Raw genomic sequence first — 15,925 nt, forward strand, 5'->3', positions numbered from 1 at the left:
CTAAAGGAGATCAGTCCTGAGTGTTCATTGGAAGGACTGATGTTTAAGCTGAAACTTCAACATCAACTGAAGCTGAAACTCCAATACTGTTTTGGCCACCTGATGTGAAGAGCTGACTCACTGGAAAAGACCCTAATGCTGGGGAAGAGTGAGGGCAGGAGGGGAAGGGGACGACAGAGGATGAGATGGTTGGATGGCATCGCTGACTCAATGGACATGAGTTTGGGTAAACTCCGGGAGTTGGTGATGGACAGGGAGGCCTGGGATGTTGTAGTTCATGGGGTCGCAAAGAGTCGGACACGACTGAGCGACTGAACTGAACTGAAGACATGCATAGGGAAAAATCTTTCCCAGTTCAGAGGAGTGAAAGATTACTTTGGGGATGTCAGGAGGTGGGGGAAGAAAAATAATCAGGAAAACATTTGTTTTCTCCAGGAGGCAACATTTGAGGTATACCTTTAAGCAGAGAAGGAATTTGGTCAGGCAGCAAATTTTCCTGGGAGGTATTGTCCAAGAAATCATAGACAAGTACTACATTCAGACTGAATTACAGGTGCAAAGGAGTTGCAAGAAATAAGAGTAAATGCCAAACTACAGACGCCTTGAATGCCAGGCTAAGGAGTTGTGTTTGATACAGGTGTTCAACTAAAGCCTGCCTTGAGCATTTCTACAGGGAGGTGAGGGGAAAGGACCCATCTATCTGTCTGTCGTCTATCAGGGATCATCTCTGCCAGGCCCTTTGTCAGGTGCTTTATACACAATCTCATTAAATGTTCTTATCAGACTACGAGGTAGGAATCGGGACCCTTACGTTGCGAAGGTGCCCCCCACCCCTTACTTCCATGGCTCCACGTTGTCTTTTCAGGACTGTGCTAAGGACATGAGTTGGGGTGTCAGACTGACCTTTAAGGCAGATCCTTATATACCTCAGAAGTGTGAGTAACTGGTAGAAGATCCCACAACTAGTGAGGGTGGAACAGAGGCAGCCGCCAGAAGCCGTCCCTCTGGCTGGACACCAGGGCAGCTCCGGGAGACCAGCGCACGCCCCGCCCCGTCGCACGGGATTGGCCGCGGGAGCCCGGCCAGGCGAGGGGGCGGGGTCGTAACGGGGGTCCCGGGACTCGCCAGGGACCCGGAGGCTGCTGGCCGAGTCTGGGCTGAGCTGCTCCCGGGCTGCCAGCGCGAGCGCTCCTTTCCAGCATGTTGTGGCGGGGCGGCCAGGCGCTCAGGCGCTTCTCCACCGGCCGGGTGAGTTCGCCCGGGCGAGCGTCCCGGCTCTCACCCGGGGGCTGCTTTCCAGATTCGGGGTGGGCCGGGCGGCGGGGCTAGGGTGGGCAGCTGTTTACTTTGCAAGACAACGTTTGTTTGTTTGTTTTAAACTGGTAGAGTGGAGGTAAAGGTCCTAGGAGGGTCCCGAATGGGCTTGTCGAACGAGCCATTGTCCGCTAGCGGGAGGGGCTGAGGATGTCTGTCTGGGATTGACAGGGTGGAAACAGTCATTCGGCCAAGGGCACAGAATCGGCTTCCTTTCAGCTTTCATTTCAATGCTGAGACCCCTGCCTGGTTACGAGATGGAGCGGAGGTCCAGGACCGAGTCCACCTCTTGGAGGAGAGTGGCATCAAGACGACCGGGTCCTCCTCCGCAGCCCGACAGGTGTCAACGCTCCCCATGGGCATGCAGTGCCCATTCACACAATGGCAGTCCCACCCGGTGACTGCCAGCTCATTATTCCGGAGCTGCAGATGGCAAGCTTTCTACGATTACCAGGCGCTGCAGAAGCAGCCACCCTGGAATACTGGTAAACAATGATGCAAGAACAGAGCCCTGGCCTGGCCCGGCCCCGCGCCTTGGAATTGCATCAGCTTCTCCAGCGATGAAATGAAGGAGGACACGTTGCATGTGGGGCTGACTTCAGCACTTCAGGGGGCCTGAGGAAGAGATGCATCTGTGCATCTAGGCAGAGTCCGAGCTGTTTAGGGAAGAAAACAGATCCATCCCATGTACCTCATCTCTTTTATAGGAAGTGCCTGTTTGCTGTGTTATAAAAGAGTTGGCATTTTGATTCCTCTTCTCTGCTAGAGCCATGTGTGCATGTGTACCTATCCAGATAAAAAAAAACAAACAAAACAAAACTTGGAACCAAGAGGTCTTGAGTCGCACCCAGAACTGGCCAAAAGTTGCATAAATGGGAAAGCTTTGGTCTCCCAGGCAGCCACAAGTAATGAGAATTCACTTTATCCCATGCTGACAGTTCTAGTTATTTTTGTAATAAGGGGAAAGAGACCTGTTGTGGCAAAGACTTTGCTGTTTTTCCTCTGCAGTGCTCTGGACTCCTCCTTAGCTCTCTCTTGCTACGTGGCACATGGGAATCTGTGTTGAATGGTACAGAGAGCAAGGGGCTTGTGTTTGCCTGTTTCATTGGCCTCCTCTGTCAACACCTTTAATTGTCTTTTTTGGAAGCAGACAGGATTCTTGAAGGATGAAAAGATGTCAATAGTGGGATTATATAAGCTTTCAGTAATAAAAGATGAACATCCCAGGTAGCAAATGGCATAAACAAAAACACCCAAGTGGGCAAGCACCAGGCATGGTCCGAGATCAGGTGCCTGAGTCTGTCTCCAGGAATACATGTGGGAGACCTGTGCCATATGGCTGGGGAGAAGGCAAGTTCTTCAGTGGCCAAAAGGAGAACATGGAATATTAGGTGTTGCATTTGGGATGTTTTACTCTGTAGAAAATGGAGATCCATCCTTTAGACTGTATTCTATAAGAATTGTTTGAAATCAAACACGGCTGATAGGAGTGCAAAATGGTACAGTCACTTTGGACAACTGACCTTTTTTTTATAAAGTTAAACATACACCTATGACATGACCCAGCAATTGCCCTCAGAGGTATTTACCCTAGAGAAATGAAATCTTATGTTCATCGGAATATCTGTTTATGGATGCTTGTTGTTGTTGTTGTTCAGTCACTCAGTCATGTCGGTCTCCCTGCGACCCCATGAACTGCAGCACTCCAGGCTTCCCGGTCCTGTCCTGGATGTTTACGGAGGCTTTCTTCATAATTACCAATTTAAATGTCTTTCAGTTGGTGTCAAGATAAGCAAACTGTGGTATATCTATCCGTATGGTAGACTCTTACTCAGAAAAAAAAAAAATGTAATGAACTGTTGATAAAAACAATAGGGATGAAGCTCAAATATGTATGCTAAATGTAAGAAGACAAACCCAAAGTGTTTCATATTTATATGGGTCCTCAGGTGGTTCAGTGGTAAAGAATCCATCTGCCAGTACAGGAGACATGGGTTCAATCCCTGGATCAGGAAGATCCCCTCAGGCCACCCACTGCAGTATTCTTGCCTGGAAAATCCCATGGACAGAGGAGCCTAGCAGGCTAGAGTCCGTGGTGTTGCACAGAGTCGGACACGAATGAGCAACTGAGCACATATCATGCCACATTCATCTGACACTTTGGAGAGAGTGAACTATAGTGATAGAAAAAAAGACCAGTGATTATCAGGGGTTGGAGTTAGGGGGAGGGAGTGACTGTAGAGGGACAGAAGGGAATTTGGTGAGATGATGGAATTGTTCTATATCTTGATTGTAGCAGGAGTTACATGACCGTATGATTGTCCAAACTCACAGAATTTTACACTGAAAATGGTATTTTACTGTATATACATTGTCAGTTCAGTTCAGTTCAGTCGCTCAGTCGTGTCTGACTCTTTGTAACCCCATGAATCTTTTAATTGCATGGCTGCAGTCACCATCTGCAGTGATTTTGGAGCCCAGAAAAATAAAGTCTGACACTGTTTCCACTGTTTCCCCATCTCTTTCCCATGAAGTGATGGGACCAGATGCCATGATCTTCATTTTCTGAATATTGAGCTTTAAGCCAACTTTTTCACTCTCCACTTTCACCTTCATCAAGAGCCTTTTTAGTTCCTCTTCACTTTCTGCCATAAGGATGGTGTCATCTGCATATCTGAGGTTATTGATATTTCTCCTAGCAATCTTGATTCCAGCTTGTGTTTCTTCCAGTCCAGCGTTTCTCATGATGTACTCTGCATGTAAGTTAAATAAGCAGGGTGACAATATACAGCCTTGACGTACTCCTTTTCCTATTTGCAACCAGTCTGTTGTTCCATGTCCAGTTCTAACTGTTGCTTCCTGACCTGCATGTAGGTTTCTCAAGAGGCAGGTCAGGTGGTCTGGTATTCCCATCTCTTTCAGAATTTTCCACAGTTTATTGTGATCCACACAGTCAAAGGCTTTGGCATAGTCAATAAAGCAGAAATAGATGTTTTTCTGGAACTCTCTTGCTTTTTCCATGATCCAGCGGATGTTGCCAATTTGATCTCTGGTTCCTCTGCCTTTTCTAAAACCAGCTTGAACATCAGGAAGTTCACGGTTCACATATTGCTGAAGCCTGGCTTGGAGAATTTTGAGCATTACTTTACTAGCGTGTGAGATGAGTGCAATTGTGCAGTAGTTTGAGCATTCTTTGGCATTTCCTTTCTTTGGGATTGGAATGAAAACTGACCTTTTCCAGTCCTGTGACCACTGCTGAGTTTTCCAAATGTGCTGACATATTGAGTGCAGCACTTTCACAGCATCATCTTTCAGGATTTGAAAGAGCTCCACTGGAATTCCATCACCTCTACTAGCTTTGTTCGTAGTGATGCTTTCTAAGGCCCACTCGACATCACATTCCAGGATGTCTGGCTCGAGGTCGGTGATCACACCATCGTGATTATCTGAGTCATGAAGATCTTTTTTATACATTGTACCTTCATCTTAAAAAACTTTTTAAAATCACACAGCACTTTTGAGTTTGTATTAAACCAGAATGAAGGAAGAATGAAAAAAAAAATCTCTCAGAATTTAATAAAATCCAAGGAGAAAATTTATTTAAAATACTTCCTGGCATAATTAATTCTCTGTCTTAAAGAAATGGACTTACAGTTATTTAATGATCTCAGCTTAATGATATGGCTGGATCTTTTTAAATAGTGCAACTATCAGTTCAGTCGATCAGTCATGTCCAACTCTTTGTGACCCCATGAATCGCAGCACACCAGGCCTCCCTGTCCATCACCAACTCCTGGAGTTCACCCAAACCCATGTCCATCGAGTCAGTGATGCCATCCAGCCATCTCATCCTCTGTCATCCCCTTCTCCTCCTGCCCCCAATCCCTCCCAGCATCAGAGTCTTTTCCAATGAGTCAACTCTTCGCATGAGGTGGCCAAAGTACTGGAGTTTCAGCTTTAGCATCAGTCCTTCCAAAGAACACCCAGGACTCATCTCCTTTAGGATGGACTGGTTGCATCTCCTTGCAATCCAAGGGACTCTCAAGAGTCTTCTCCAACACCACAGTTCAAAAGCACCAATTCTTGAGCGCTCAGCTTTCTTCACAGTCCAACTCTCACTGTATCTAGCAATAAAACCCTTGTCAATGAGCTATTATTGTCCACCTCAAGTATCTTGCCTGGCTGACTGCTTCTTAATTTCTCCCAATGACGGGGGCTACTTAGGCATTATATTTATTTGACAACCTGTTACTTAGCTCCTCTGCCAGTGTCTGAGACAAGCATGACTGGTGCTCTGGGTTCAGGACTTGGGGTTACTTTATGATCCATTTCAAGAGGACCCTTCCCTGCTTCTTAGAACCAAGTACTGACTTTATGTCCTAGTTCTAGCAACTATATCCTTGACTTGTTTCCTTATTGCATGACCCTCTGCTTTGGTGTCTAGTTTAATTTAGGACCCTCAAATTCAAGTTCAAACCACATTAAATTATATATTATGTACTGAGCACTTATATATATTATGTACTGTCTAAATCCTGAAGAAATAATAATAAATACCATTGGTCTAGGACTTTATATGCACCAGGCACTGTTATAAATGCTTTGCATATACTCATTTAGTCTTCATAACATCTCAGTGAAGTAAGTAATATTAATATGCTCATTTTACAAAGCAGGAAACTGAGATGCAGAGAAGTTAAAAAACTTTTTCAGAGTCTCATAGCCAAAAAGGAAGAAAAAAAAAGAAGAGATAAATAGTCCCTGCTTTCAAGGAGTTCATAGATTACTAGGACAAATGATTAAACTTGCCTTTAGGTAAAGAATAATAACAAAACGGAAATACAAATAGGGAATAAAATACAAAAAGGCATTCAACCAAACTAGGACAGGGACTCTTCTGGTTGCCTTTATCATGGGAATCCAAAAAAAAAATGCCCACAGAGGCCACACAGGTAAGACGAATGAAGCATTTGGGCTGGACTGAGTAAAACACATTCAGAGTTGAAGGACAGCATCCCCTGGTCAGCTCCAGCTGACCATTGCCACTTGGGAATGTTGATCATGGTTGACAAGCCTCCTGATTTTTAAAGAGAAGTCAGAAATTCAGCCTGCTAATGCAAAACCTCACAAAAATCTTATCATAGTTCTTTTACAAATGCTCTGTGGGCCAAATATAGTCCTCTTGTCAGGTCACTGATTTGCAGCCCCTACCATGCAACAGGGAGCTTCCCTGATAGTTCAGTTGTTAAAGAATCCTCCTGCAATGCAGGAGACCCTGATTCAATTCCTGGGTCAGGAAGATCCCCTGGAGAAAGGATAGGCTACCCACTCCAGTATTCTTGGGCTTCCCTGGTGGGTCAGCTGGTAAAAAAATCCGCCTGCAATGTGGGAGACCTGGGTTCTATCTCTAGGTTGGGAAGATCCTCTGGAGAAGGGAAAGGCCACCCACTCCAGTATTCTGGCCTGGAGAATTCCACGAACTGTACAGTCCATGGGGTCACAAAGAGTCAGACACGACTGAGCTACTTTCACTTCACTTCACCACGCAATAGTCCTGTACAGATGTGAGAGTTGGATAATGAAGAAGGCTGAGTGCCCCAAAATTGATGATTTTGACTTATGGTGCTTGAGAAGATTCTTGAGAGTCCTTTGCACAGTAAGATTAATTCAGTCAATCCGAAAGGAAATCAACCCTGAATATTCATTGAAAGGACTGTTGCTGAAGCTCTAATACTTTGGCCACTTGATGCCAAGAGCTGACTCTTTGGAAAAGACCCTGGTGCTGGGAAAGATTGGGGGCAGGAGGAGAAGGAGAAGACAGAGGATGAGATGGTTGGATGGCATCGCCGATTCAATGGACATGAGTTTGACCAAACTCCATGAGATAGTGAAGGACAGGGAAGCCTGGTGTGCTGCAGTCCTTGGGATCAATCACAAAGGGTTGGACATGATTGAGAGACTGAACAACAACAGCAACCACACACTGTGCCCAGAGCATGGCAAATGCCCAAAACATGTTTCTTGAACAGATGTTGCACACTGTCAGGCATGATTTGGGAAACCACGTGCCAGATGGTCCCTTAAGAGTTAGGTATCTCACTGTCGCAGAAAAATTCATTTTGTTTTATTCTTTTGTGAAAAAGGTCCTTTCCCATTATCATTGGAAAAACTGCCAGTTCTCACAATTTCTAACATAGGCAGCTTTGACCTTATTTTACACCCTGCTCAAATGGTTTTATTAAGAAGGGCTTTGGATTAGCTCAGACTCTTAGCACTGTGCCTTTAAGTTTTCTGTAGAAGACTGTGTTTTTTTTTCCAATCATTAGAGCATAATGAGTTCATATTAACTTGCTTCCCAAGAGAGTTTCACCAGGATGTGGATAGCCGCAGGAATGCAATATTTGATATTAATAGTTTAAGAAGCAAAAGCCCTATACCCTGCAAAAGGCTCTTCTATGAAGAAGATTATCTCAAGGGAATCCCAGGATAATAGCACTTATCACCCAGATTTAGAAATACTCTGAATCATTTTATGCCCTCTTCTTTCTCACCAATGTAACAGATTCTGCTGGACTCCCCATTTTTATTTTAAGGATTTTATTTTAAGAGTAGATGTCATCCATCACCTTTAAAACATGTGAACCTCTGCTCTGTATCCCAGTTTTGCTGACAACACTGTACATTGATACTGTACTTCCTCGTTGTAAAGTCAAGCTTTTGTGGTACATCCTCTCGTGCTTCTGCAAATCCTAATAAATTCTGACTATGACAAACAAAACAAGCACTGACAGTATCTCAAAGAATGTCCTCTGGTCACCAGCCTTCACCCTTTAACAAATGATAACTGTCTCCCATGTCAGGACCACCATAGTAATCCATTAGAAAGTCTGATGAAACTGTATCCCATAATTGACCTGTCAAACTATTGCCAAATTTTTCTTTAAAAAAAAAAAAAGGAAAAGATGGGAGGAGGAAAACCATCAACACAGGAAAGCAATAGAAGTACATCTGCTGAAGTGAAATAGATCTGAGTTCGAATCCTGCCTTTACTCCTTATTATTATTGGACATGGAACAACAGACTGGTTCCAAATAGGAAAAGGAGTACGTCAAGGCTGTATATTGTCACCCTATTTATTTAACTTATATGCAGAGTACATCATGAGAAATGCTGGACTGGAAGAAACACAAGCTGGAATCAAGATTGCTGGGAGAAATATCAATAACCTCAGATATGCAGATGACACCATCCTTATGGCAGAAAGTGAAGAGGAACTAAAAAGCCTCTTGATGAAGGTGAAAGTGGAGAGTGAAAAAGTTGGCTTAAAGCTCAACACTCAGAAAACGAAGATCATGGCATCCGGTCCCATCACTTCATGGGAAAGAGATGGGGAAACAGTGGAAACAGTGTCAGATTTTATTTTTCTGGGTTCCAAAATCACTGCAGATGGTGACTGCAGCCATGAAATTAAAAGACGCTTACTCCTTGGAAGGAAAGTTATGACCAACCTATATAGCATATTCAAAAACAGAGACATTACTTTGCCAACAAAGGTTCGTCTAGTCAAGGCTATGGTTTTTCCTGTGGTCATGTATGGATGTGAGAGTTGGACTGTGAAGAAGGCTGAGCACCAAAGAACTGATGCTTTTGAACTGTGGTGTTGGAGAAGACTCTTGAGAGTCCCTTGGACTGCAAGGAGATCCAACCAGTCCATTCTGAAGGAGATCAGCCCTGGGATTTCTTGGGAAGGAAGGATGCTAAAGCTGAAACTCCAGTACTTTGGCCACCTCATGCGAAGAGTTGACTCATTGGAAAAGACTCTGATGCTGGGAGGGATTGGGGGCAGGAGGAGAAGGGGCCGACAGAGGATGAGATGGCTGGATGGCATCACTGACTCCATGGACGTGAGTCTGGGTGAACTCCAGGAGTTGGTGATGGACAGAGAAGCCTGGTGTGCTGCGATTCATGGGGTCGCAAAGAGTTCGACACGACTGATCGATTGATCTGATCTGATCTGATCTGATTATTATTATTATCTGTGGCCAGGTTACTTAACTTCCCTGAGCCCTGTTTTCTCATTTGTAAAATGGATCACAGTGAGTCTTAATGATGTATGATAAGGATTTGATACATGTTTTTAATTAGTGAAAGGGGTTCAGTAGAGTGCCTGCCTCATGGTACACTCCCATAGGAAAGGTTCGATATCATCATTTTATTTACCTGGGTATTACTTGTAGTATAATAAGAATACTAGCTGACATTTCAGTTCAGTTCAGTTCAGTCGCTCAGTCATGTCCGACTCTTTGTGACCCCATGGACTGCAGCATGCCCTGTCCATCACCAACTTCTGGAGTTTACTCAAACTCATGTCCATCGAGTTGGAGATGCCATCCAACCATCTGATCCTCTGTCGTCCCATTCTCCTCCTGCCTTCAGTCATTCCCAGCATCAGGATTTTTTCCAAGGAGTCAGTTCTTCACATCAGGTGGCCAAAGTATTGGAGTTTCAGCTTCAGCATCAGTCCTTCCAATGAATATTCAGGATTGATTTCCTTTAGGATGGACTGGTTTGATCTCCTTGCAGTCTAAGGAACTCTCAAAGGTCTTCTCCAACACCCCTGTTCAAAAGCATTAATTCTTTGGTGCTCAGCTTTTTTTATAGTCCAGCTCTCACATCCACACATGACTACTGGAAAAACCATAGCTTTGATTAAACAGACCTTTGTCCGCAAAGTAATGTCTCTGCTTTTTAATATGCTGTCTAGGTTGGTCATAGCTTTCTTCAAAGGAGCAATCGTCTTTTGATTTAATGGCTACAGTCACCATCTGCAGTGATTTTGGAGCCCCCCAAAATAAAATCTCTCACTGTTTCCATTGTTTCCCCATCTATTTCTCATGAAGTGATGGGACTGGATGCCATGATCTTCATTTTTTGAATGTTGAGTTTGAAGCCAGCTTTTTCATTCTCCTCTTTCACTTTAATCAAGAGGCTCTTTAGTTCCTGTTCACTTTCTGCCATAAAGGTGGTATCATCTGCGTATCTGAGGTTATTGATATCTCTCCTGGCAATCTTGATTCCATCTTGTGTTTCATCCAGTCTGGCATTTCACATGATGTACTCTGAATTTAAGTTAAATAAGCAGGGTGACAATATACAGCCTTGACGTACTCCTTTTCCTATTTGGAACCAGTCTGTCGTTCCATGTCCAGTTCTAACTTGCTTCTTGACCTGCATACGGATTTCTCAGGAGGCAGATCAGGTGGTCTGATATTCCCATCTCTTTCAGAATTTTCCACAGTTTGTTGTGATCCACACAATCAAAGGCTTTGGTGTAATCAATAAAGCAGAAGTAGATGGTTTTTCTGGAACTCTCTTGCTTTTTCAATGATTCAACAGATGTTGGCAATTTGATCTCTGGTTCCTTTGCCTTTTCTAAATCCAGCTTGAACATCTGGAAGTTCACGGTTCACGTACTGTTGAAGTTGGCTTGGAGAATTTTGAGCATTACTTTGCTAGTGTGTGAGATGAGCACAATTGTGTTGTAGTTTGAGCATTCTTTGGCATTGCCTTTCTTTGGGATTGGAATGAAAACTGACCTTTTCCAGTCCCGTGACCACTGCTGAGTTTTCCAAATTTGCTGGCATACCGAGTGCAGCACTTTCACAGCATCATCTTTCAGGCTTTGAAATAGCTCAACTGGAATTCCATCACCTCCACTAGCTTTGTTTGTAGTGATGCTTCCTAGGGCCCACTTGACTTCACATTCCAGGATGTCTGGCTCTAGGTGAGTGATCACACCATCATGATTATCTAAGTCATGAAGATCTTTTTTGTATAGTTCTTCTGTATAGTTTACATTTTTTGAGCATTTACTATTGCCACACACCACGCATTGCCATATTACAGGCTTTATCCCACTAAATCCTTATGACGATAATAATAGTAAGTTATAGGATAAGTTACTATTATTATTCAGATTTTAAGTGACACCCGGCAGCTGGTGTTATAGAAGAACAATGGCACTGACGTGGTAACTGGGTTAGAATCTCAGAGCTACCACTTAGTAGTGATTGGACCCCAGGCTGTATCTTAATCTCTCTATTTTAATTTCTTCATCTGTGCTAAGTTGCTTCAGTCATGTCTGACTCTTGGTGACTGTTGCCTGCCAGGCTCCTCTGCCCATGAGATTCTCCAGGCAAGAATACTGGAGTGGGTTGCCATCCCCTTCTCCACTTCATCTGTAAAACAACTTATTAATGCCTGTTTCTGAGAGTCATTGGGCAATCAAAATGAGATAACATATATTAAAATACCTGACACACCCCAGGGTCTCATTAAAATGTTTGCTATTACTTCACCACTTCTTTCTGACCCAGACTCCCCAGGGCAGACACATTTTGGAGGGATGGACACACACTCTAAACACCAGAGATTTGCCGATTTGCATATGCCTGTCAGTCAATGGAGAGCTTGTTAAAATGCAGCTTCCCGGGCTAATATGGTGCAGAGACAGGGTCCAAACTTCCTCATATGCTTTTGAGTTAATGCCAACTTCCTGAGGGTCTGACTCAGTAGATCAGGGGTGGGACCCAGGAAACCACATTTTTAACATTTTCTTCCAGCTGATTCTGCCAACACGGACCGTCAGTCCTCAGATCATACTTGGAGAAATAAGGCTAAGGTAAAACATCCCAGTACAGTTCTTTAGAATTATACTAACTCACTATAAACACTTAAAATCATTAACTCTGAAATTTTCTCACTGTTAGAAACTTGCCTTTATAGTTTCAGTTTTACCACTAAGCTCAGAAAGTGTTTCAGTGAATGTAGGATTTCCAGAGATACTGACATGGTTTCTTTAAACACTTTCTGGGGGACTGTTGATTTAGGAATTGAAATCCCAATAACGAGATGACAGCTGGGGGCACACTACATTTGAGTCAGCTCATCCCCATGGCCCTTGATTGTTTTACAACTAATATTTAGGAAGTCTTAAGATATTTGGCATTGGTAATGGTGTGAGGTAAAAGCCAAATTTTCTAGGCTAGCAAGCGCATTGGTTCTGTATCAAGCAACAGCATTAATTATAGGATCTGAAAATAGAGTATTTACCAAACATTTTGAGTTTTTGAATGAGAGGAAATGAATAGTTATGTGTTATCTGTAGGCAAATTGAGCTGTTTTTACAGAGTAAATCTGTCTGTCTGTTTGTAAGAATCTGTTAGATGTTGAAGCTTTAGGCTCTTTGGGGATAGAAACTTTGGCTGGCCCTTGAAAGGAATTTTTAAACCCAAACCCTAATTGATTAATTATGAGCTCACAGGGAAGGTGTGAACCTGCATGCTTTTAAGTTCATGCCTAAAAAGGGATGTCATTTATGCCCTTAGTAAAGTGAATTCCCATATAAGGGATGTCATATGATATTTCTACAGAATCTAAAAAGAAATGATACAAATTAATATATTTACAAAACAGAAACAGACAATGAACTTATGGTTGCCAGGAGGGAAGAATGAGGGGAAAACAGGATAGTTAGGGAGTTTGGGATCTACATATACATACTGCTATATTTTAAATGAATAACCAACGAAATCCTACTGTGTAGCACAGGGAACTCCGCTCAGTGTGGCAACCTGGATGGGAGGGGAGTTTGGGGGAGAATGGATAGATGTATATGTATGGCTGAGTCCCTTTTCTGTCCACCTGAAACTAGCACAACTCTGTTAATTGGCTATATTCCAATATAAAATAAAAAGTTAAAAAAAATTTTTTAATTAAAAAAATTTAAACCAATAAATAAATAAAATAGGAAATAAGGGAAAATTAAGTTTCTCATAGTCAGATTTTAACAGTGAGGCTTTGCTAATTTAGAATGACTTTCTGGAACGTTAATGAATCCCATTCAAACTGAAGGAAAAATGTTCTATGTCCAAATCCTGTGGAGCTGAATTCTAATGTGGTGGAATGAAAGATGAAAAGAACTCTGGGGAGCTGGGGTTGGTTCTTTGCCAAAACGGGATTCACGTAGGAGGTCATGACTCTGATTACCATCCCTACATGCACAATCCTGCATCCAGCACGCTTCAGCTGGTGACGCTCTTCACCATCTTAACAACTGTCACATCCACACGTTACCTTAAGCTTGGTGAAAAGACTTCCTCTTGGGAGAATTTACAAAAGGTATAATTGCTTAAAGACAGCCCTTAAAAACTTTAACTCCGTTAGTGCCATTCTTATCTATATGATGTTTATATTTATTGGCAATCAGTGTATTTTTGTGCATCACTGTAGTGTTCTAAAAAGAAGGCAGACTAACACAACATTGTAAAGCAATTATACTCCAATTTCTTTTTTTCATTTGAAAAAAATAAGTTGGAAGAGATGGGCAGTGCTGGCTCATTTTAAGTACATATGTGGGCTTTGGAGTCTGACAGCCCTGGATTCAAGCTCTACCTTTGCCTTGTTTTGCCAGTGTGACCTTGGTGATAAACTAGATTTTTCTAAGCCTTGGTTTCTTCATTAATAGAATGATACAAAATGAGGGGTAAGAAAACAGGATAGTTGTGAAGATTAAATGAATGAAATAATGGGCAGACCTCAATTTCTTCTCTGAAACCTGTGGGGCCCAATGTGTTTGGGGTTCAGAGTTATTCACATTTAATGGCATTTGTATGGTACATAGAAACTTACGTGCACTTCATAGCAAGGTCTGGGATAGTATCTGTAACTAAGCACACTGATTGATTTTCTCTGCAGCAAAGCATACTAGATTAAAGACTATAAACAGTATTGTCAGTTCAGTCAAGTTTGAAGCCAAATGATTTTGTGTTAATTTATAAGACATCTTCAAAGACTATAAAAAAACATTTTATTATATCAATCCAGATCTTGAAACCAAATGAGTTTAGATTACCATTACTTACCAAGAATTTTGGAATTCTGGACTATGTGAAAAAACATAGAGTTGTCTACTATGTGGCAAAACCTTTAAAACATTATTAAAGCTTTTACTTACAGTGCTGTGTGTCAGACACTGCTTTAAGCCTAATACATATTGTCATCTACTTCAATCAGAATTGTGTGAGTTGGTGCTATTCGCATTTTATAGATGAGAAAAAAAGACAAATAAAAGTTACTTGCTTGAGGTCACACAACTAATAAGGGTTGGGTGGCACTAGGTTTTGACCTCTATATTTTACTAGATGTTAATTCTTGGCTTTTTTTTTGGAGGTGAGAGATGATTCAGCTCTTATTTCTAAATTGTGGGGCATAAAAACATTGTTTTATTGAGGTAGATCTTAATGAGAATTACACTGTTTTTAACTGTGAAACTTGGGCTTATTTGTTAACATCTGGTTTCATTTTATCAAGGAGTTGAAATACCTTGTAAAAATATATGCAATCTCAATGATTATAATGAATAATCATGTGAGTGAAAACAAAGGGAAAATGAGGAATACTTAGGTGTGAAATTACTTGCAGTATGTAGCATGTAGTCTGAGTTCAGTGTATGTCAATAAATATTTTACTTTGTAAACCTTTAAGCCTTTTGTAGTCCTTACCATCTGGTATTATTGAGAAAAGATTATTTATTATCCGTGTATCTTCTATCCATATTAATGTTGTTGTTTAGTCGCTAAAGCATGTCTGACTTTTTTGTGACCCCATGGACTGTAATCTGCCAGGCTCCTCTGTCCATGGGATTTCCCAAGCAAGGATACTGGAGTAGGTTGCCATTTCCTTCTCCAGAGGATCTTTTCCACCCAGGGATCAGACCTGTGTCTCCTGCACTGCAGGCGGATTCTTTACCACGGACTCACCAGGGAAACCCATCCATACTAATATCTGTCACTACTGAATTGTTTCACAGGTTTGTTTCAAAAACAAGCTGAAAGTGGCACTTATTGGTCAGAGCCTCTTTGGACAGGAGGTGTATAGTCATCTCTGCAAAGAAGGCCATCGAGTCGTGGGAGTGTTCACAGTTCCAGACAAAGATGGAAAAGCTGACCCACTTGGTGAGTGTATCTTGGAGCAACTGGATCATGGACTCTGCACTTGGCCTTCTCGGGCCAAGTCTATTTGTATGGTCGATACAGACTCAAACATTCTCCCTTCTCTTGTGGGCCTCAAGACAAAGATGCAGGCCCCTGTTGTACTGAGTTTCTCCACTTACCAATGTGGTAATCATCAGGTCCATCAAAGGAATTTCCAAGCATATGTTTTTCCTGAGTTACGCTTGTGACTTTCCAAAGGTTCTATAAGACATGTAGAATAATGTCTGATGCAGAGGTGCCAATATGAATGCAAGGAAGCCCACATCCAATGATAGCAATTGATGTGGGCTTATAAAGAACACATTTATCTCAAATTATAGCGATGGCTGCTTGACTCTTAACAGTAGGTAAAGAAAATAGCCATCCTCAAAGCAAACCTACAGTGTGATTCTGATTTGCTCACTTTAGTTATGTTGAAAAAAAGGGCAAGAAACAGATATTAGGTTAACCAAAAAGTTGGTTCATTTTTTTGGTAAGATGGTACAGAAAACCCGAATGAGCTTTTTGGTCAACCCAATAGAAACAGTCTACAGGTAGAGAATAAGAACTATCATCTA

General features: G+C 42.3%; 1 protein-coding gene across 1 annotated transcript in view; it reads left to right on the top strand.

Annotated features, from left to right (window-relative positions):
* The first annotated feature begins 1,123 nt into the window (after positions 1–1,123).
* Positions 1,124–15,925, top strand: part of ALDH1L2 (aldehyde dehydrogenase 1 family member L2) — a 57,137-nt gene continuing 42,335 nt past the window's right edge. Inside the window, exons 1-2 of the mRNA XM_055574901.1 lie at positions 1,124–1,248; positions 15,185–15,329. Of these exons, the coding sequence (XP_055430876.1) occupies positions 1,201–1,248; positions 15,185–15,329 (193 nt within the window). The 5' untranslated portion in view covers positions 1,124–1,200. The remainder of the gene's footprint in view (positions 1,249–15,184; positions 15,330–15,925) is intronic.

Source organism: Bubalus kerabau, chromosome 1 (genome assembly GCF_029407905.1).
Source record: "Bubalus kerabau isolate K-KA32 ecotype Philippines breed swamp buffalo chromosome 1, PCC_UOA_SB_1v2, whole genome shotgun sequence".
Classification (NCBI taxonomy): domain Eukaryota; kingdom Metazoa; phylum Chordata; class Mammalia; order Artiodactyla; family Bovidae; genus Bubalus; species Bubalus kerabau.